At 33.5% G+C, this 23,012-nt stretch overlaps 2 protein-coding genes across 4 annotated transcripts; both read left to right on the forward strand.

Moving 5' to 3' along the window:
* The first annotated feature begins 6,683 nt into the window (after positions 1–6,683).
* LOC105761547 (GDT1-like protein 3) lies at positions 6,684–10,537 on the forward strand. Its single transcript, XM_012579390.2, has 9 exons — positions 6,684–7,064; positions 7,176–7,244; positions 7,569–7,712; positions 7,923–8,021; positions 8,204–8,276; positions 8,518–8,603; positions 9,020–9,103; positions 9,219–9,278; positions 10,095–10,537. Exons 1-9 carry the CDS (start codon positions 6,987–6,989, stop codon positions 10,281–10,283), a joined length of 882 nt encoding a protein of 293 aa, XP_012434844.1. The 5' UTR covers positions 6,684–6,986; the 3' UTR covers positions 10,284–10,537.
* Positions 10,538–12,769: 2,232 nt separating this feature from the next.
* LOC105761543 (plastid division protein CDP1, chloroplastic) lies at positions 12,770–21,385 on the forward strand. Of its 3 annotated transcripts, none has more exons than XM_012579384.2 (12): positions 12,770–13,403; positions 13,486–13,623; positions 14,231–14,335; positions 14,430–14,552; positions 14,902–15,270; positions 15,398–15,493; positions 15,624–15,743; positions 17,422–17,487; positions 17,553–18,341; positions 19,047–19,237; positions 20,175–20,295; positions 21,096–21,385. In XM_012579384.2, the coding sequence occupies exons 1-11, from the start codon at positions 12,996–12,998 to the stop codon at positions 20,257–20,259; spliced, it is 2,490 nt and encodes an 829-aa protein (XP_012434838.1). In that variant the 5' UTR covers positions 12,770–12,995; the 3' UTR covers positions 20,260–20,295; positions 21,096–21,385. The 3 variants fall into 3 exon arrangements, with proteins under 3 accessions (XP_012434838.1, XP_012434839.1, XP_052479982.1); XM_012579385.2 differs by having other exon boundaries at positions 21,100–21,385; XM_052624022.1 differs by lacking the exon at positions 21,096–21,385 and having other exon boundaries at positions 20,175–20,578.
* Positions 21,386–23,012: the final 1,627 nt, after the last annotated feature.

Consider the following 23,012-nt stretch of genomic DNA (forward strand, 5'->3'; position numbering starts at 1 on the left):
ATAAAAGTTATAGAAAAATTATAAAATGTTTCGTTTGGTATGACAATTTTTATAATTCTTTACATTTTTTTATCATTTTCTTACGACTTTATAAAATTTTATATATTTTTTCTATATCTCTATATATTTTATAATATTTTATTATTTTTATAATATTTTTCTAAATTTTAATAAAAATTAAATATTTCTTAAATTTTTTAGTAAAATTTAATAATTTTTATAATTTTTATTGGTTTTTATCTTTTTTTGCCACATGTCATGCCGTGGTTGTGACACGTGGTGACTTTAATTGAAAAAAATAGCGACTGTTAGCTTTAACGGTCAACCGTAAAAGTTAACAGTCAATCGTTAAAGTTAACGGTAAAATGGCTTTTTTGATGCATTTTGGCAATTGAGTGCAAAAAATAAGCAGGGACTTAATTGCTTTTTTGAAAAATTTTGAGGGCCTTTTTGATGTATTTTGGCAATTCAAGTACCCAATTGAGTGAAAAAAAACAATGGGTTAATTGCTTTTTCTTGAAAAAGTTTGAGGGCCTTTTTGATACACTTTGAAAGTTCAAGTATTCAATGTGAAAAAAAATAGAGACTTAATTATTATTATTATTTTTTTAAATTGAGTGCTTGTAACGCCATTTAAACCTTATAGAAATTATGATACAATAATATCATGGCAATACATTACACAATCTCAATCGAAACATGGTGTAACGATTTGTACAAATAAAAAGCATAACAAAATCTCTCCCATTTATACTCTATGCTTGATTTCCAAAATTCAATAACATTATTAGGTACCATCTTGTTGTATATATCGTATGCACGGGTTTAAAATGGATGTTTAGCAGTATATAACTTTATTTCATATACACAGGTTTGTTGTATATATATTAGAGTTGTTCATAGATCAGGTTGGGTCGAGTTTGGTTCGAGCTCTAATAAAATTTAAAATGATACATTAATTTGTTTGTCTAAGTGGTACTATGGTTGCAGGTAGATAGTCTATATGCTTCAAGTTGGTGGCTCAAGTCTCCCCATGCTTAGGTAACTTCATAATTATTCTCATGAGCAATACTAACACCTCTCCTGAGTCTTGCAGGTCCACCAATCGAGGCCCTCTTGGCTTTGTGAATGAGGTCCATCAGGTAGTTACTTATGGTAGAGAACATAAGCCAAAACCCCTATTGGGGGACAATACCTTTAGTTGTTGAGGGATTAATCAACTGTCTAATGGACGACATTTCAAAAACTTCTTTTGAAGGAATCGACTCCAATCAACAAATATCTTGGACAAGATTAACAAAAAAGAAGATAATGATAAAGGCATGTACAAGGACTTGGATTCTCCAAAAAAATTGTTGATAATAATATATTGGCAAAGGCGTAGCTAATAGGATAGGCAAGGGCCTTGGCCCCCTAGTTGAATTGTTTAATTATTATTTAAGTGTCTTCTAAACGTAAATGGTTTAATTTAATATTTTTTTAGCTTGTTTTAAATAGAAAAATTGTAATTTTGGCCCTTTTCAACAAGTTAAAAAGTTCAATTGAAGTAATTTTAATACAAAATTTTTAACTTTGGCCTTCCAAAATTTTTTAGTTTTATTTCTACCCCCATCACATAATTCTTAGCTTCGCCCCTGACCTTAACTACGTCAACATATGTAAAAGGGGACAAAGCTACTAGTTTTACTAAGGCTAACAAGAAGAAGGAAATCAATGAAACATGTGATCTTGTTGATATGGTAAAAGAGCTTGGTGATAGGTTCTAGTCTTCACTGAATAGTTTAGGTAAGAACTTTGGAACTAAGACAATGGCTGTTTAAAAAATATGAAACCTTGTTTAAAAAGTTGTCCAAAATTGAAGGAAAAATCAAAAATGAAATTATGGTTGTTTTAAGAAAGATCCCAATAATGTTGGAGATATGCTTGTGTGTTTTAGTGTTCTAGCTCGTCAAAAACTAAAGTGGATTTAGATGTACCTCAATTGTAAATCATTCCAATATTTTATTGTTTATATTGTTAAAGACATAAGAAAAAAACTAAAATTTGCTATTAGTTTTTTTATATGTTTAACCATCTAACATTAAGACCCAAGTTCTAATATGTTTAGCCATCTAAATTAGGGTTGAAGTACTAACGGTGCGGTTGGTTCGCCAAAATTTAGATTATGTTTTGTAATAAAAATTATGAGAATGTAATGTCACGAGTGAAATGTGAGATTACCTTTGTTGGTGATTGACCCGTATGAACAATGAGATAGTAAAAATAGAGAAGAATGAACATGAGTATTTACATGGAAAACCCTCACTGAAGGATAAAAAATCACGGGCAAAGGAGTCTTCAACTTTTCACTAAGTAGCAAACAAAGAGTACAACGATAGGGAGTATCCAAAACCCGAAAACATGAGCAAATCTCGAAAGCAACTCAAATACCCCAAATAAAAAAGCTCTTTAAAAAACTGTTACCAAAAACTCTTTAACAAATCTCACACGAGAGATATTTAACGGAAATATGATCTTTGAATCTATTTTTTTTAAAACAAGGTTCCAAAGGCCCTTTAAATAGGCTTGGGACGTGGGTCCAATATGACTAAAATAACCCCATAGGAAATAAAGTTTAACTAGGAGAAGAAGTCCTGTTGAAAGTAAAAAAAAATGTGATTGTATTTGAGCAAAAAAGCATTGCCTCATCGTGATGTGGCCTACTCTACTCATCACAATGTCGTATCTATGCTTGGCTACCAATAACGTCGCATCGTCCCTACATCATGTGGCTTTCTGATCTTTTTCGATTTCTCGTCAATTTTCATCTTAAGTGCCTACAACCTATCGGGTAAATGCGAGACACATCCCACAAATCCCAACCTTGACTCGTATTTATCGTGCTTCCTTTACCAAAGCCTGCTACGGGACTATCTTGAACTTTGCATGATTTTAACTGAGCTCAAGCTCTACTTGAACTTTGAAATCGAAAGGCTTCTAGTCTTTTTCTTGTGTATTGCCAAATCAAAATTGACTTGATTTTTTTTCCCATGAATGCAATGCACTATTTTTCTAACTTCTGTACATGAAAGAGCACTTCTTTTGTCTAGAATGTTCATACCTTTTTCGCATGTATGATCAAGTCGTTTATGCCTTAACTGAGTCGAATCTACCTCTTTAAGCCACGAGGAACTTGTATTTTTATCTTTTATCGTTGATCCTTGCGGAATATAAAGACTATCATTCTTTCGACCTCTTATCAAAACGAGAGAACCACGGGACTCCTTAATGTCGTTTGACTTGATGTTGATTCTACAACCCTTCGAGTCTAAATTTCCCAATGAGATGAGATTTCTCTTTAAATCAGGAACATGCTTGACATCTGATAGTGTCTTGATTGTCTTGTCATGCATCCTAATCTGAACGGTACCAATGCCAATTACTTTACAAGATGAGTCTTTCCCCATATGCACAACTCTACCTTCAACTGAACTGTATGTGGAAAATCAGTCCCTGTTGGGAGACACGTGAAAAGAATATCCCGAATCTAGGATCCACTCGGATGTAAGTTTAGAGCTTTCGCTTATTGACACCAATAAGAAACCATCACCTATTTCTACGGTCACATTAGCATTGGCTACCTCAGTATTTTGCTATTCATCCTCGTCGTTCTCTACAACCCTCCTATTTTTATTTTTTAAACTATAAAATTCTGCCTTTATATGACCCAACTTTTTGCAGTAGTTGCATCTTTTGTCATGATTCCTTGATTTTGACCCTGACCTAGACTGTTGCCTACCTCTGGCAACCAAAACCGAAGCTTTTTCATCAGACTTTTTGCTTGAGCGTAATTCATTGTTGAGTTTTTGTTTACCCAACAAATTTCCCTTCACATCCTTAAATAAGAGTTTATCTTTACCATAAATCAATGTCTCCCTAAAAGATTTATACGAAAGGGGCAAACAACACAACAATAACATAACCTGATATTTGTCATCTATGTCAACCTAGATGTTCTTCAGGTTATTCAGAAGTGTAATAAACTCACTAACGTGAGCCCCAATGAACATTATTTCATTCATACGAAATGTGTACAAGCGCTACTTCAATACCAACCGATTGGCCAACAATTTTTTCATATAAAGGGTTTCTAATTTCATCCATAAAGCAACCGATGTTTTTTCTATGAGTACTTCATGTAATACATTAGTTGTGAGGCATAACTGAATTGTAGATAAAGCTTTTTCATCAAGCTCTTCCCATTCTGATTTTTCCATACCTTTGGGCTTTTTACCCTTAACGACCTTTTTTAGGCCATTCTAAACTAGAAGTGCTATCATTCGAACCTGCCATAAATTGAAATTTGTGATCCCATCAAACTGCTTAATGTCAAATCTCGTTGTTACCATCCTGAACGAGTCAATTTGTGAAAGCTTGAATCAGGCTTCGATACCAGTTTGTTGGGGATCAACTTGTATGAACAATGAGATAGTAGAAGTAGAGAAGAATGAACATAAATATTTATCTGAAAAACCCTTATTGAGAGATAAAAAAATCACCAGCAAAAGAGGCTTCAACTTTTCACTAAGCAAAAAACAAAGAGTACAATGATGGAGAGTATCCAAAACCCAAATACAAAAAGTAAATCTCAAAAGAAACCCAAATATCCCAAATACGAAAGCTCTCTAAAAAACTCTCCCCAAAAACTCTTTAACATATTTCATACAAAAGATATTTAACGCAAATTTGATTCTCTAAATCTATTTTTTTATTTCTAAACAGGGTTTCAAAGGCCATTTAAATAGGCTTGGGATGTGGGTCTAATATGACTAAAATAACCCTATATTAAATAGAGTTTAACTGAGAGAAGAAGTCTTGTTGAGAGTAAAAAAATGTGACTGTATTTGAGCCTACCTGATTGTCGATGTCCCAGCCTTGCTTGGTTTCTAAAGAAACGTCGCATCGTCCCGGCGTCTAGGACCTCTTCGTCCTGACGTCTTGTGGCTTTCTACTTCTTTTTGATTTCTTGTCTATTCTTGTCTTAAGTGTCTGCAATGTATCCAATAAATGTGAGACACATACCACAACTTTATTTAGTTCATTTCGCTGGAAGGTAAGATTTAGGTGTTTAGCTAAAGGAACGTAAGATTACATAGAAACAAATTTTACTCAATTGTCTTTGTTATAAAAGTTGTTTTCTTAACAAGTTTAGTTTAGAGGTGCTCATGGGCCGAGTCGGGCCCGATTTGGGCTGGGATAAGAAAAAATTTCGACTAGCGTCCTAGGCCAGGGCCCGGCCCGAAATATGGGCCTAAAATTTTGTCTAGGCCTGGCCAGGGAAAAGATTCTTAAGCCCGAGCCCAGCCCGGCCCGGTCTATTTTTTAATAAACACCAAAAATTTATTTTAAAAATAAAAAAATATTTTAAAAATATTTTAAAATTAAAAAATAAAAACATATTTATTTATTATATTCGAGCCGGACTGGGCCGGGCTCGGGCTACAAAATTGGTGCCCGAGGCTCGGCCCGTTTTCTAAACGGGCCTCGTTTTTTACCCAAACCCATATTTCGGGCCTATATTTTTACCCGAACCCTCCCATATTTCGGGCGGGCCATTGGGCCGGGCCAGGCCGCCTGGCCCATGAGCACCTCTAGTTTAGTTCATTCCTTTGGCTTTAATATTTTTTTAGTCTCAAATTTGAATTATGATAAATTATTAGAATTCTTACTTTTTATTACAATTTATATATTAATAAGTAAATATATGATGTTGAAATAAATTTATAAATCATAATTATAATAATTGATGGAAAGTGATTACAACACCAACCATAATTATAATTACAACTATAATTAATATATAAATAAAAAATTATTAATAAAATATAATAATTATACTTGTAATGCATGACTTTCATTGGTTCACTACTAAGAAAAAATCCTTTTGTTTTAAACTAATCTTAAACTTTATTTAATAAAAAGCTTAAATTGACAAAATAATAAAAGCAAAACGCAAATTAGTTCAAAATTTAAGATTACACTTATAACCTAAGTAAACATGAGGAATAGACCGTAATGAGATTATACCCTATATTATAACATCTTAACACTATTCAATAATGTGAGATTACGAGATATCCAAAATCTTGACAATCAAAACATCGTAATCTCATTCTAGAATGTAACATTACATAAGTCGTAATATTATATTCGATGAACCAAACGTCTCCAAAAAGTAATCTTAATGGCCTAAAAAATGGATTTTGCTATTGGATTATGGTATGTTTAGTCACATAATATTAGGATCCAATTAAACTATGTTATTACATTATTTGCAATCTATCTTATTACCAAACAATAATAATCGATAGTCATAGATTAGGCTAGATCACGATCAAATTAAAAAAAAAAGGCTTGAGCTCGATCTCAAATTTAACTTAATTCAATTCACCCGATAAAAATATATTTAAAATTATTTAATTTAAATTGAATTAGATCAAATTAGCTCAACAACAAATTTTTTACCCAAATTCAAATCTAATCTAATCGAATTGAATAAATAATCATATGATTGGATGAATGAACAATTCTAGGCTACTCGCAAATAAAATATGTATACAAGCTTGATGCAAGTTGCAATTAATATTTATTTTAAAATAAGGTGTTGATTACGATATATATTTAAATTTTTTATCAAAAGTTAACTTTAAACTAAGAAAAATTTAGCTAATCAATAAGAACAGCTAGTGTGTATTTTCGATGAGAAGATCTTCTTCCCCAATTCGCGTCATCTCTTCTCTCTTTTCATACTCTCCGATCTCATTGGCTCACAAATGAATCCTTCCATTCTATTAAACCTTCCTTTAGATCTCTAGCCCATGTTTCAGATCTCTCTTCTTTGGTTCAATTTTTTGACGTTTTTAGAAAGAAAAAAAAAATCTTTTGATTAAATCTCACGATCCCTCGATTTTCTCTCACAAACCCAGTTTTTTCTTTCATTTTTCGTAATGGGTTTCACTCCAATTCGCTTTCTCTTCATTGTTTCCTTTTTCTTCTTCGTTTTCGCTTCCGTTTCTTTTTCTCAGGTATTATTCATCCCTCTTTTTACTTAAAAAAATATTTTTTTAACGCCTTTTTTTTTTCAAATTTATGTAAATAATTAAAATGGGGTTTTACTTGTTTGTTTTCTTTACTAGGATTCAGGTTTTCAAGCTGAGAAGGAGGAATCTGATGGGTCAATTAAAGATCTCGGCCGCCGCGGCATGGTTTGCTTTCCCCACCCCCTTTTTTTTTGCTGTTTGTTTGTTGGGAAACTTAGAAATTATAGAGTTCAAATGGCTTATTTAGTTATATTTTGTGGAGAATTATTTCTTTAACTTGTTTTTTAATTGCTTAGTTATTAACTGTTTCTAATTTAATTCACATGAAAGCGTAAACTTCAGCTTCATTTTGAGATTTTCATGTTTTAACTTGCAACTTACAATGTTATGCAACCTCTTCATCCTTGGGAATTGTGGGTTCTTCTTAAAGATGTTGTAATTTGTGTTGGTATTTGAATTATATTGATGAATTGATTTATGGGAGTACAGATTGTTTCAAAGAACTCTGAGAATGGTGTACTAGACGAGAAGGTCGGTACCGATTCCATAGGTACTAATCTTGGTTTCGATCCAGCTGGTCTCGGCGTCCTTGATGCATTCTTTGCAAGTTTTTCCATGATAATTGTCAGTGAGGTTTGTGCATTGAGTTCTCTCTCTCTCTCTATATATATATATTTGAAAAATGATATGATTGTCCACTGATCTTACTATCATGTGCTTGAAAGGAAGATTTTCTACTAAGAAACATGTCAAATGGCTATTCCATTGCCAACTATTTTACTTAAATTCATCACATATATATATATATTATATAACTGATATGTTATATGGATACAATGACAGATTGGAGATGAAACTTTTATAATAGCAGCTCTTATGGCTATGCGACACCCAAAGTCAACTGTTCTATCCGGTGCATTAGCTGCCCTGTTTGTTATGACAGTAAGTTAGCCGTTCCCATTTTTTTTTCTTGACCTATGAAATGTTTCAAGTCCCTGCCCCTTTTTTCTGTTCCATAGAATACAATTCAATTGCATGGTGTGATGAAAATGCTTTTGGTACTGCCTAAGATATTTATTCTAAAGTCATAATGTTATCAGTGTTCAATTTTTCTTGCCAATTAGGTACTTTCCACTGGACTAGGTAGGATTGTGCCGAATTTGATATCAAGGAAGCACACAAATAGTGCAGCTACAGGTATATATATTGACTTTGTCTTTTCACGTTATTCTTAGGGTTAGGGTTGAGCAAGAAAACCAAGACAACCTAATTTTTCTTCAAAACCGAATCAAACTGTTACTCCCCCTAGTTTATGTACCATGAATTTTTCATAATAGGTTTTCTTGTGTTCATTTTGTTTTTTGCTCGCCATGCATTTATCTTTTTCCTGACTTCATTGTATGGTCATTTTGTTATAACCATTTGTGATGATACACAGTTCTCTATGCATTTTTTGGGCTTCGGTTACTTTACATTGCTTGGAGAGCAGATACAAAGGGGTCTCAGAAAAAGGAAATGGAAGAAGTATGTCTCTCTAACTCTCAGTTTGATCTTTCCTTTTATGCATCCATTTTAACATATATAAGAGATGCTTCTCACAATAAAAGAACCGGTATAAGGTGACATTTAATTTTGCGGAAGTCTAAATGTTTATACTTGTAATTTTGTGAGTCGGATTACCAAAGTGTTTCCTTTCTCCGTTTTCTACACTATGAAAGGTTGGAAAAGCTCATGTTCCTTTTCGGGGAAGTGTGTAAATTCTTTTAGAGGATCTTGAACTTTTCTTATTCATGTGTAATGGGTGCACATTCTTTCATATACATATGTATTCTTTGGATTGTAACCTATCTAATTTTAATGAGTTGTACTATATTTATAGATTGCATCATATAGCATGTGAACTTCTTTTGAATGCGCTTTTGGTTAACTCGCATTTGCAGGTAGAAGAGAAACTTGAGACTGGCCAAGGGAAGACATATTACCGGCGCTTTCTTACCAGATTTTGTACACCTATCTTTTTGGAGGTTTTGTTTCCACTTTACCCCTCGTCTTAAATATTTACATGTAGTTTATTTTCACTCATTGTTCAAATCATCTATTGTCACTGAATTGTGTTTGTTCTTTTTCCCTTCTATGCAGTCATTTATTTTAACATTTCTAGCCGAATGGGGGGATCGAAGCCAAATTGCCACAATTGCTGTAAGATGATTCCCATCCTTGATCTTAAGTTATTACCATGATTCCAATTTGTTCATTTGTTTCTAACGGTTACTTTCGGGTTCTTGTTCTTGAGTAGAAGTTTTTAAGGAACAATAGCTAACATGTTTTCTTAAAAATCGCAGATCACCTCTGTTGCTATATAAAAATAATAAACCTCCTTGGTCTTGGCACTTAGGTCAAAAGTTACTTATGCTAGTCTAAAATGATGCAGGAACTTATTTACTATTATTAGATATAAAAAGATGACTAGGATTATTAATTATCTTTATGGTTTAAATCTAGGGTTAGGATTAAACCTTGTGTTGTAAAACAAGTTTTATGGCCATATCATTATTACTTTCTCTCAAGTAATAGACAGAGACCAGAGATGTTGATAACCCTATGTTTTTTTAGAGTTAACAACACCGTAAAACCTTAGGTTTTTGGTTTATTTAGAGAGATACAAGTAAAATTTTTTGATATGTGAAAACCCTTTGATAATAGTATGTAATCAGTAAAAGGAGGTCAATGAAGCCTCGGTTCAATGGTAAGGTTGAGGCCTTGAGAAGTTTAGGATCCGAAGTTCATGTCTCGCCATTTGTAAATGTGTGGGTTCTCCTCCAGATTTATTCTGGTTGATTAATTAGTTCGATCGAATTGAATTAGTTGTTGAGTTAGTTATCCAGTTCAATACTTGTAATGATTGATTCTATTGAAACTGTTGTAATCTTTTAAAAAAAAAAAAAACTGGTCTGTAATCGGTGCAAAGAGTTACAATAAAGTTTTTCATCACTAGTTTTCTTTCTGATGTTTCAGCTAGCAACACATAAAAATGCAGTGGGGGTAGCGGTGGGAGCCATAATAGGACACACCATCTGTACGTCACTGGCCGTGGTGGGAGGGAGCATGTTGGCGGCCAAGATCTCGCAGCGAACAGTGGCCACAATCGGCGGCTTTCTCTTCCTTGGCTTTTCCCTTTCCTCGTATTTCTATCCTCCCCTATGATGATTTGTAGGTTAAACATGATTCTTTTGAAGAACCCAACTCCCGTTGCTCCTTTCAATTCAATTTTTCTTATTGTTTTTGCCTTTATAGTTTATATATGCAACACTGAAAGTGTTTTATACTAACTGGTTAAAAACCAGATCAATGTCCTTTTCCTTTTTTTGTACACATGCATACATGTATGGTTTCTTAGGGTAGGGTGTTATCAATCAAGTTTTTCGTCAATCAATTTTAATCTTAAATGTCGGTTTTTATCTACTGTGTTTAAATATATATAGTTTTTTTGCCTTTTATATAGTTTATACGCGTATGTATTTCCCAACCTGATGTACGGATATTGCCCCGAAGCACGTTTCAGGTGAGCTGGAAAGTTGTATGCTTTGCAGTAGTAGAACCAGTGCTTCGGGTTGATGTCCTCTTCACAAATGTCGTTTTATATCTGATCCGTGGCATCTCTGTAAGTGAGATCAAGAGGGTGTTTGTGGTGCTTATGCATTGCGGTACTTGGTAACGAAGTGTAGCCGAAGTCCAAGGCAAAGTTGTAAGGCCTCATTCCGGTAACCATAACCGGTGTAATCACTGCATTTGTTTCCCTTGCCGAAAAAGGGGACGCCCATGTGCTTTGTGTTTAACAATGTTCGAGAATGAACTGCATTGAACATCGAGGTTGAAAAGGCATTGCTTGCGGTTGGCGAAGCCATGGCACTATTGACTACCTTTTCATTGAGGGTTAAGGGTTAAATTGTGTGGATGCTTGACCACCATAGCCATTATGTTAATATCCCCTCCCAAAAGATGGTTGCTCGAATCACTGGTTCCTTCAAGGAAATAGAATTGTGTAACAAGATGGCAATGGTCTATGATTTCAATGGTGTTGGGCAAAAATCTACATTCTTCATGGAGTATTTACTTGGCATAGTGTACATACAAGTAAGGGCAACATTCACCGTCTATGTCACAGGCGACGATGTAAATGAGAGTAGCTTCATCAAGTGGATGAATTGGTGTTTGTGATTTTCAGGTTTGATAATGCATCAACGAAGCAAAGTGCATTTGACGTTGAGATCGAACTTGCAAGCAGAGCAGTGATAAACGAAGCCTCAACATGTTTTGTGACGAAAATTGCAGATGCAACTGGAATAGTACAGTCCGGGATGGTTGCGGTGGTAGAGGTGATTAATCTTAGGGATAACATCGAACATTTCATTTGAAAGAAGAATTCACACCGAGAGCAATCGTATCCAAGACCATATATCACTTCCTTGTATTCGAAGCAACAAACATTTTCGTCATGATTTCCAACGAAAACCAACTAATATCGGTGGCTGAACTGCTTGAGCTCTAGGAAATCCCAAGGTCACTCGATAGGGCAGAAAAACAATGGTAAACAAACCCGTTGCAAGATTCATCACAAAAATCATAGACATTCGACTTATTGAGTAGGGGGATTAGGTTGGACTGAACAATGGTTTCTCACAGACTAATCAATCTCTTTGCCTCCAACATGGTTTTTGGTGAAGATCAATGGATGTGTGTGGCTAAAATGTTGCAGATTCAAATCTCTCAGTCTTCTTGAAAATAAAAAAATATTTTTATTATATAAATTAAATTCAGGCTAGATCTAGTTGACTCGATACACAAATTTCCTTATCCAAAACCATCTTAAGTCGAAGCCTACTGGACAAGTCTATATGCAAGTACTACATTCATAAAGACATATTCTCTCTACTATCTAGGATCAATTGGAGATATTCATACACAATGAGTTTGGTCAGGTTCATATATAACATAAAATCTATATATAATTATTTGATCCAACTACCGTATTTAAAAATAATTAACTTAATCCCATATAAATTCATTTATATTATTTTTAAATTTATTTTATTTAATATTTATAAATAATTAAACTAAACTCATTTAACTCTATTTATATAGAAATTTGCTAAACCAAGATCGTCTGTCTATATATTTTTATTTTTAAATATGATATTCATTATTTACTATTTTGCCATTTCATATATTTCATATATATATATATATTTGGTAGAACCATTTCGTATATTTTAGTAAATTAAAAAAAAACCTGTACGAATGTTTTCGTTTTAAGTTATTAGCATATTAAGTGTTGAAATTTAAAGGTTAAAGATGTTTGAATTTTAATTTACAAATTTACGATGTTTAAAGTTATTTTATGTAAAAAAAAATATAAAATGGAAGGGGAAAGAGAGCTTTCGGAGAGGGGATGAGAATATAGAGAGGGTCATAAAACAACGATCTTAACAATTGAGTGATTTAATTGAAAACTTTCGAATAGTTTAGTGACAAGTTTATAACTTTTTGAAGTTGAGTGACCAAAATATAAAATTATTAATAGTTTAGCGACTTTGAGTGTAATTTATCCCTAAATTTAATTATAAAACATTTTCTAAAATAATAAATTAACCAAACCGAAGGAATATTAACCTTTAAAAAAGATCGGACCGCTATCCGGACCGACGGCATTAGCACTTTTTAGCTTTACCCATCAAATTTTGTTCTTTTTTTCAATTTTTCCATTGAGCTAAACAAACGCAATCTAAATCCATAAACACGAAATAACAGCAATTCACTCAAATAATTCCGTTAAATTTCATTCATGTAAACAAATAAGCTTCCATTTTTTTCTAATTTTTTTTTCCAATTTTTTTTCAATTTTTTTTGGAGTGGGAAATGGCACTGAGTAATTTGACGTTGGCTCCTATTGTTCCTCCTTCTTCTTCGTCTTCTTGTTGTTGTTTCTTCATTCGCAGCTCTAGTTACTGTGAGGTTTCAGGTTTTGAAACCCTAATCAAATCAAACGGCTACCGTTTTCCGACCGTGAGAAGCCGATTTCAGTCCGGTGCTATCGACACTCGTGGCGTCGGCATTGTGGAGAACAACAACAACGCGGCGCCTGTTTCGTCTTCTCCTTCTTCCTCCGTCGTTGGAAACGCGGTTGTTGACATACCGGTTAGTTGTTACCAGCTGATCGGCGTTTCGAGTCAAGCTGAGAAAGATGAGATTGTGAAGTCGGTGATGAATTTGAAGGGCAGTGAGGTTGATGATGGTTATACTAGTGATGTTGTCGTTTCTCGTCAGGTAAAACGATCGAAGAAATCGTTTTTTTTTGTATTTTTAAATATTTTTTATTGTTTCAGTGTCGTTTCACTCTTTATTGTAGGAGATTCTGATGGATGTGAGGGATAAGCTACTTTTCGAAACGGAGTACGCTGGAAATGTGAAGGAGAAGATTCCGCCGAAATCATCCCTTCGAATTCCATGGCGTTGGTTGCCTGCTGCTGTTTGCCTTCTTCAAGAGGTGCAATTCTCTAATTTGTAGTTATTATAATTAGGTGATATTGTTAATTAGAGTATTTGGGTGATATTGTTGAACATTTAGAGAAATAATGTTCGATTTGCATTTGAATGTAAAAGTAAGTGCTAGAGGTTATTAAATTTAAGAAAACAGTGTTCATGGTTACCACTATGTTTGAATTGGTGTTATATTTTAGTCATTTGGTCCTTATAAAACAAGTGTGACTTCACATTCTATTTTGTGCTTTTGCTTTAAAATTTTGAGGAAGCATTGCAAAAGGTAATAAGCTAATGAGACCTGGGATTTCATATTTGCTCGTTATGTTTAAGAAAATTTTAAATAGGCTAATTGGCTTTCATAAAACATTAGTGAATGGCTAAAAATGTACAAGTATAACAGATAGTCAAATGTAATTGTTGCATATCAAGTTAAAATTGTACATTTTGTTATTAATAAAGTTAAAATTTTAACTTATTATTATTCAAAAATCATATCATCTAAATTTACATATTTATTTATTTGCTTTTGGAAGTATACTGTAAGTAGCAAAAACATCTTTTTTCTGCTTGGATAGATAGAACTGATATGGTATGGGTTTCTTGTGTATTAGGTTGGAGAAGAGGAGCTTGTCCTTGAAGTTGGGAGGGCAGCTATTCAGCGTACAGATGCTAAGCCATATATTCATGATTTGCTTTTATCAATGGCACTTGCTGAGGTGAGATAAATAGGTGAAGAGCTTAGCATCTTTTACCAGCTTTAACATCAACTTTGCTATGCCCACTTTTCTTATAATAGGTGCTTTCTTGAAGTGTTCAATCGCAAAGATTGGTTTCGAAAAGAACAAGGTCTCTGAAGGATTTGAAGCTCTTGCTCGTGCTCAGTGTCTTCTGAGGAGTACAAAATCTCTTAAACAAATGATGTTGTTATCTCAGGTAATTGTTGTTTCTATTTTATGCTTTTGCCTTCATTTTACTTATTCAAGGATTTCCACAACTTGCTTTGCTTTAATCAGTAATAGGCATCCTCTTGGTTTCTTGTGTGCTAATGACAATAGTAATTGTCATTAGCACACTGTTTGTAACCAAAAAAAAAAAAACAATACAAAATTTCTAATGAATTCTTCTGATGGCTAAGAATTGAATATATTTTGCATAGTGACAACTGCAATAATGTCGGAGGATAGGTGCCACATTTAGACAATCTGTAATTATGTGCTCTCCTTATTCTTGAAGGTTTAGTAATAGCCTTCTGTTTACATTAATTATTTGCTATGGTTCTTAGATAGAAGAATCTTTGGAGGAACTTGCACCTGCGTGCACATTGGAATTATTAGGCTTGCCTCGATCACCTGAAAATGCTGACAGGCGACGAGGAGCGATTGCTGCCCTGCGCGAACTGCTCAGACAGGGGCTTGATGTGGAATCTTCTTGCCAGGTCCAAGATTGGTCAAGCTTCTTGAGCCAAGCTCTTAATCGGCTGTTGGCCTCAGAAGTAGTTGATATTCTTCCCTGGGATAATTTAGCTATGGCAAGGAAGAATAAGAAATCAATTGAATCACAGAATCAAAGGGTTGTAATTGATTTTACCTGTTTCTACATGGCATTGATTGCTCATATTGCTCTTGGATTTTCAAGCAGGCAAACTGATCTGGTAATCTCTCCATTCTGCTTGGTCTCTGAATAATAACTCGGGGGTTCTGCTTTGGAGTGGTTGGGTGAGGAGACTGTTTTCTATCAATACTTTGTTATTGTTGTTATTTTTTACTACATTTTTGTAGATTATCAAAGCAAAAACTATATGCGAGTGTTTGATAACATCCGAGGGTACTGATCTAAAGCTTGAGGAGGCTTTCTGCTTGTTCCTTCTTGGACAGGTATAGATTTTATATCTTCCCCTTACCTAATGTTGCATTTAAATATTGTAAAAGTTGAAAGTTTTGTGTCTTTGGAAGCTGGAGCATTTTTTCATCGAAATACTTTTATAACTCATATGTTGGTTATTAGGGAAGTGAGGCTGAGATTATTGAAAAGCTTCAACAGCTTGAATCAGATTCAAATCGTGCTCCCCAAAATTCTATTACAGGAAAGGAGAAACTAAGCAGCTCTAGTACAAATTCCTCACTGGTATGTCTCAAACCATCTTCCTGCTTATGCATCTAAGATTGCAGTGAGTAGAAAGTTCAACAGTTGGGAGATCAAATATGCTTAATTTTTACTCTTTTGACTGTGGATGTTACCTTTTTGATTCATTATTACTTATTTTGGATTGACTATCAAATTGTGATTTTATGTTTGCTTAGGAACTTTAGGAGAATTAGGGAGTCGGTGTGTTATTTCAGGTAATGAATGTTACATATAATGTAGTGACTTGTTTAAAGATTAATAGAGGGGGTGATGGAGCATTGCTCACTAGCAGTAATTTAACCAAGGGTAAGCCTTGAGCCCTATCTATTTTCCTTGGTGATCGATCAATTTGTTGGTATATGCTTTTGTAAATGATATATCAATCTGGTGGGTGAGATGAGAGCCATGACTAATGCTTGAGCTATGGAGGGAAACCATAGAATCAAAAGTGTTTAGTAAATCTACAAGAAAGTTTATGAGATGAACACTCAGTAAAGGACTGGCAATGAAGCAAGTGTAAAAATTAGAGAAAAAGATATATACTGCAAAGTGATTTGTTTTAGTATCTTGGCTCAATCATGCAAACATAGGAGAAATTTTACTTGTGTGACAGCAAATACCTCTTAAGCTTAAGGCAGACTTCTGCATGATAGCAATAACACCACAATTGCTTTATGCTATTGAATTTTGGGTGGTTAAGCAAAGATGGAAGTAGTTAAACGAGGATGCTGCAAAAATATTTGAGCTTATTAAAAAAAAAGGATTGTGAATGCATACAGGCCTTCAGGAAAAGGTGGAAACAGTAGTAAGCATAAAACATGGAGGTGTGTTTAATGGTTTGGCTATGTGGGACAGAGGTCTGTAAATGCTTTTGTTGGGAGTCTATGATTTAATGGCGAAAGTTCATTTCAAAAGCAGGAAGGATTCTGCAATGAAGAGATAGGAGAAAACTTGCAATTTAGCGTTTAATGATATTACCCTAATTAGGATTCTGAAAAGAACACAATGTTCCTTGTAGCTGATTCCATGAGGTAGATACAACATTGTCAGGGCACATACCTAGGTGCCTAGGTACTGTGTCAATCAAGCAAAGCTCCTTACACCCCTTCAGGAAGGTGTGTTCAATAAGATGCATGTCTTTTGTGCCTAGGCATTTGCTTTTTTCCTTCTCCTAGGCTAAAGGCAGAGAAAAAACATGCCTGACTCTAGTGTCCTTTGGTTTCTCAAGTTTTTCTCATCTTTTGTTAGCTATTGTTTCAGTGGTTAAAAGGGGACATTTTCTACTCTATTTATGGGAATAAAAAATTAATGGTCATAAAAGGGACGTTGCTTGTGATAATTCATGTCTTTTGGAGCACATTAGGTACTGTAATGGTGTAATCTCTAATATTTTTTAAGCTATTAGACACAATACAGAGAATGCTTTTATCCTGTAGTTATTAATTTTCCTTTTGAAATTAGTGTCTCCACTCAAGTGAGCACACCTTTTTGCACCTGGGGTGATTTTTATTTTTTCTTCATTCCTTATCTTATGTTTTGAAGACGGGTAAGTTGGTGAGGTTGTGCATTTGAAAATAGTCATTATTCAGTCACTAGTTGGATCGTGTCGTTTGAAGTTCTTGTTTATCATCAAGATTGATGCATTCTCTAATATCAAACTGACTTCTGACTTAATCAGGAAATTTGGCTGAAGGATGCTGTGCTTTCTCGCTTTCCTGATACAAGAGATTGTTCTCCTTCTTTGGTAAGAGCACAATGATTGAGTTATCAGATTAACAAGGATGTACTAACATATGTACTTGTCTGCAGGCCAACTATTTTGGTGGTGAAAGAAGAGCTCCTAGGAGCAAGAAAATTAAAGGTTCCCCTCAAACCATCCCTAATCTAGGCCATAGATCACTACCTACTGCGCTTGCATCAGAGAGGAAAGATTTTGAGGATTCCCTTCCCCGTATGAAATCTTCTCTTCATATTGTGTCAGCTGTTAAGCAATTAGGACCAACTGATTTGCAGAGTCCTTTGGTAATGGGTGACAATAGCGGTGGAAGCAATGTCAGTGCATCTTCTGTTCAGTTGGAAAGAAAATTTGGAGTAAACCAGAATAAAACTTGGGAAAGCTGGTTTTCGCAAAGTAATGTCACCGAAAGGGTAACTTTTGTTGCTATATTAGGGTGCATTGTTTTAACTAGCTGTAAGCTATCTGGAATGAACTTAAGTGGGGTCAGGCGTATGTCAATATGGGCCTCCAGTAAACCACATATGAACACAAGTTCCCTTACCAGTAAAGGAGATTCTTTCTTGGATTATAATATAGGCTCTCCTCGTAACAAGGCAAGTGGTATTGGTGGTAGGATAAAGAAACTTTTGGATTTGGCTAAGGTTCAATTCATGAACCCTTCTGAAGCTAGGAATTCAAGAACTTCCTGCCTTCCTGCTAGCCTGTCAACTTCAATCACGACAGTTGACACAAAGCAAATGTCTGTGGAAGAAGCTGAAGCTCTTGTCAGGCAATGGCAAGCAATTAAAGCTGAAGCTCTCGGACCTAACCATCAGGTTGATACCCTCTCTGAAGCCCTTGATGAGTCAATGTTAATTCAGGTAAAATCTATTGAAGGGTCTCGTTTAATTTCATGCTTTTGTTATGTTAACAATAAAATGATACATGAACTTTCTCTTGTCTCCTTGCCTGACCACCCGAACCTCAGAAGGGAGGATAAGAAAGGTTAAAACTCTGTTGCTCAGACTCTTAATTTTTGTTGAAGTACCCCTGTCCGGTTCTCCTGTTTGACACCTGGACATGAGAACATGAAAGGATCCTCCAAATACATGGAACAACTTAGAAAAACCTAACCATACCTGTGTCAGACACAGACCCATACTCCACACTTACATCTAGGTCCAATCAGCATAGGTTAAAAGGAGTGTCTACCGTTGATCAGTTAGTGCCACTTGTGTATTCTTTGGTAAATAAGAACATTGCTTCTGGAGAAACTGATTTTAGATATTATTGATGATGGCAAATTGTCTGTGATTTAGCGCTGCCTATTTGATTTTATTTCCCTCATGCGGAGAAAAGGAACAGCACGTGTTAATCAAAATTTGGGGGAGCTTGATCAGTCTAAAAAATTTAATGAATGTCGTCTGAACTAAACATTTGGAAAATCAAAACCAAAATAAAATCAAGATTCAATCATTTCTGAGATTTTTCGATTTTCAAAACTGAACATTTGCAAGACACTAACTCTGAATTCATGATGTGTAAAACCTTTGAATTCCTTTTGTTGACATTATTGTGGTCTGCAGTGGCAAGCTTTGGCCGACATGGCGAAAGCTAGATGTTGTTATTGGAGATTTGTTTTGCTGCAATTGACCATTCTGCGAGCGGACATTCTATTGGATATTCACAGGGGGGAGATTGCTGAAATTGAGGCTCTCCTAGAGGAAGCAGCAGAGCTTGTTGATGAGTCTCAGCCAAAGAATCCTAATTATTACAGGTAAGCAAGTACTCGTTGGGTTACTCTATTTTCAGGAGCTCTGAATGTATCATATTTTCAGTTTTGGTAAAAAGACCTCTTTAGTCTTTCTTAATTTTGAAATTGAGCAAATTGGTCCTTCTCAAAAAAATCGGAGCAATTTAATCCTTGTCAATTTTGAAAACGAGCAATTAAGGACAATTAATCATTGCATTAATGTCTTCAGTCAATTGTATTAATTTTGATTGGTATAACAACAAATTTAGCTCTTGATGTTTACATGTTTAGTCGATTTGGTCTAGATTTTAGAAAATTCAACAAATTTAGCCTCACCATTTACACATTAACATAAATGCTGCAGGCTAAATTTGTTAAATTGTTACCAAATTGACGGAATGTGTGAACTTTAAGGGCTAAATTTGTTATTATACCAATCAAAGTTATGTAGAATTGACAGAAAACATTAACGCTGTGATTAATTGTCCTTAATTAATTACTTTTGAATTTGACTGGGATTAAATTGCTCCGATTTTTTTGAGAGGGACCCATTTGCTATATTTTGAAATTGAGAGGGACTGGAGAGATCTTTTTACCACAGTTTTACATTGCTTAAAAACATGCTGAGGGGTCGAAGCCTTGGCAAAGGCTGAGGCCTGAGGTCTTTAATCCTGACTGCCCAAGTTCGAGTCCTACCATGCACAATTATGCATGTGTAGGTTTTAGTCCGGATCATTTGCAGTTATTCGTCCATACGTGCATTATAATGGTTTGATTCTACTTTATAGTTACTCCTACTTGTACTCGGATTGTATTTCTACTTGTAAAAAAATTTTCTTTCAAAAATCACGCTGAGGGAAAATTTTCTACATTTTACCTGCAAATGCATTACCATCAACTCTAGAACTCGAAATTGTTTCATCGGACTGAGATGTATTCGGTTTTTTATCGATTTTTGCAGCACATATAAAATCCGATATATTCTTAGAAGGCAAGATGATGGATCATGGAAATTCTGTGGAGGTGACATTGAAATGCCATCATGAGACCAAAAACAGACAGCATATGCATAACAAGCCACGGTCAGTTTGACTGCTAATCTTTTTCATAACTTAGTTTCTAGTTTCTAATTGAAGCCTTTGTGTTATAATAAGTCTAATAGTTTATGGATGGATTTGCCTGATTAGAAAAGATCTAACAATTTTTAAATGTCCAAATCCAACCTTTTGAGAACCTATTTTCTATTTATTTTTTTTATTTTATTGTAAAATTGGGTTTTTTTTTTGCTTTACACACACTGTTAAGTTATATAATGGCTGTATGTTTCGGTAGTAATGGATAGATCCATGCGGCTATATTAAATTAGGCTTGGTTTTGAGGTGGTTCTTTCTTAAGATTTCAGTTAGATCTATAGCAATTCATGTATTCATATCGTGTTCGTGTTATGCTTCACGATATAATCATGTTTGTGGAATTATAAACTTTTATATTTTGGGTTAACAAATGCTGTTAGTCTTTGTATTTTAATAAAATCTGTGATTTAGTCCCTGAACTTAAAAAGTTGAAAATTAAGTACTCTTTACTTTTTCTATTTAAAATTATAGTCCGATTGTTGTCGTTGGTAGTTTTCGTCAAAATTTGTTAACATGTTAAAGTTTTTGTCAATCATATGAAGATGGCTTAATCATGTCAAGCTGATAAATTTTGATAGGAAATAGTAATAGTGTTTTAATGATTGGACTGAAATTTTTAAATAAAAAAAAGTAAGAGGACATAATTTTTAATTTTTTAATTACATGACTAAATATCAAATTTTGTGGAAGTATAGGGACTTAACAGCAGATTTGAACTTATATATTGACACTTGTATTGTTGGAACCAGACAGGACTAGCCGATTGAACCGAAAATGGTTCACTATATTGGTTCAGACATAGTTTGGCCTTTGAGTGAATTGCTTGGAATAGGTAAAAACAGAGAAACCAGGACAAAGCAGATGGTTGAATCGGTTTATAAAATTTTTAATATATTTTAAGTGTTTATTTAATTATTGTCAGACTCACGAATCACAAAAAATTGGTGGTTTGATCTTTAGAGCATTGACAAGTTAGTAATTTTAGAGTGTTCATTTTGGTCATTTAAAATGTTTTCATTTTAGTCATTCAATTGTTAAATTTTTAACGCTAGTTAACTATATATACTATATCATATTTACATTTTGTTTTAGTCATTCAGTTTTTAGATAGTTTTCATTTCGGTTATAAAAAATCTCTCTTTTTAAGTATTGATTGGGGTAAAAAATTATAAATTAAAGTGAAAAAGTGGTAGAATCTAAAATAACATATGAAATTGTCAAATTGTACATCTTTATCTTAATTTTGAATTTTAAAAAAATAATAATAATATTGAAAACTTAAATATCTAAACATCAAATAAATTAAATAAATTGTTAAAATTTTTTTTATTTGATAATGTCTGTCGAAATCATTTTTTGAAAAAACAAAAAAAGTTTAGTTGTCGACTTTGAAAATGAAAATGGAGAGTCGCCACCGATCTTTTATTGAGGTGTGATCGGATCACCTTAAAAATAATTTTGGGTCTGCGAATTTTGAGATAACAGGTTCGGGAGTCGGTTACGCACGAGGAAGGGTTAGCACTCTCGTGACGCCCAAAATTGGTATCGAATTGATTGTTTAATGTCTTAGTGTCAAAATTTTGAAAATATTTTAAAATACGATCCTTTGAAAGGAAAACTTGAGTAAAATGAATTGATAAGGTGCACCCATTTCGCAGAAATGAATTGTCACACTCAGTGAGTTAGGGTGCAACAATCTAATCTTCGAAATTAGATTCGATCCTTTTTTTAAGAAAATTGTGCGTTTTAAAAATGATATTTAATTATTCAAGTCAATCGAGAAATCCGAACCCAGTAAGTTAGGATTCAACTTCTCGAAATTCTTGAACATCAAATATTACCTTTATTTCGAAATCGAGATAATAAAATATTGTATCCAGTAAGTTAGGATCAAACATTTTGAAATCGTAAGAACTTTATTTAATAAATGTATGGTTTTTATAAAATGGATACTTGATGATATAAATTCATTGAGAAGAATTAAAGCACAGTAAGTTAGAGCATAATTCTCTCGAGAACTCATAAACACCAAACCCTTTTGAAGTTTATAAAATAAAACGACTATGAATCCTTAATAAAATACAACCCTTACAAACGGAACATGATTGAATAACGATACATCTAATAATTCAAACTTAAATTAGAAACAATTAAATGAATAATAGGCTAATATAAACATTGATTTAAAACATATTACACAAACATCCATATATAAAAATTAAACAACTCATAAATTCATAATCAATTAAAAAAACAAACCAAAACAATACAATAAAAAGAAAAGAAAAAAGTGATGTTAATAAATAATGCGAATATTTACTACAATTTAGTAAGGAATGAAAAATAATAAAAGTTTGAATAAATTAATGAATGATCTTAAAACACAAAGAAATAATAAAAGGTAAAATAAAAGTGAATAGCTTGGAATTAATATCTACATTTGGATTTGTATAAATAAACTTAATAAAAAATATAAATAGTAACAATATATAACAGCTAAATAAATATAATAAAATAACAGATTTAAAAGGATAAGGTTTTTATACATAATAAAATATCATTTGAAATTAATAATATATTATTATATATATACGCATGCTAAAAATATACTATGCATATATATAAAAACATAAAGTATTATTACTAAAATTTTGAACTTAGTTATA

The sequence above is a fragment of the Gossypium raimondii genome, chromosome 11 (genome assembly GCF_025698545.1).
Source record: "Gossypium raimondii isolate GPD5lz chromosome 11, ASM2569854v1, whole genome shotgun sequence".
Classification (NCBI taxonomy): Eukaryota; Viridiplantae; Streptophyta; class Magnoliopsida; order Malvales; family Malvaceae; genus Gossypium; species Gossypium raimondii.

Bases quoted from the DNA above. Each gene is read 5' to 3' on its own strand.
- LOC105761547 (XM_012579390.2), top strand. From the start codon at position 6,987: ATGGGTTTCACTCCAATTCGCTTTCTCTTCATTGTTTCCTTTTTCTTC. The intron at 7,713-7,922 runs GTTTGTGCATTG...ATACAATGACAG, and splicing joins CCATGATAATTGTCAGTGAG to ATTGGAGATGAAACTTTTAT. The intron at 9,279-10,094 runs GTAAGATGATTC...CTGATGTTTCAG, and splicing joins GCCAAATTGCCACAATTGCT to CTAGCAACACATAAAAATGC.
- LOC105761543 (XM_012579384.2), top strand. From the start codon at position 12,996: ATGGCACTGAGTAATTTGACGTTGGCTCCTATTGTTCCTCCTTCTTCT. The intron at 13,404-13,485 runs GTAAAACGATCG...TCTTTATTGTAG, and splicing joins ATGTTGTCGTTTCTCGTCAG to GAGATTCTGATGGATGTGAG. The intron at 18,342-19,046 runs GTAAAATCTATT...TGTGGTCTGCAG, and splicing joins ATGAGTCAATGTTAATTCAG to TGGCAAGCTTTGGCCGACAT.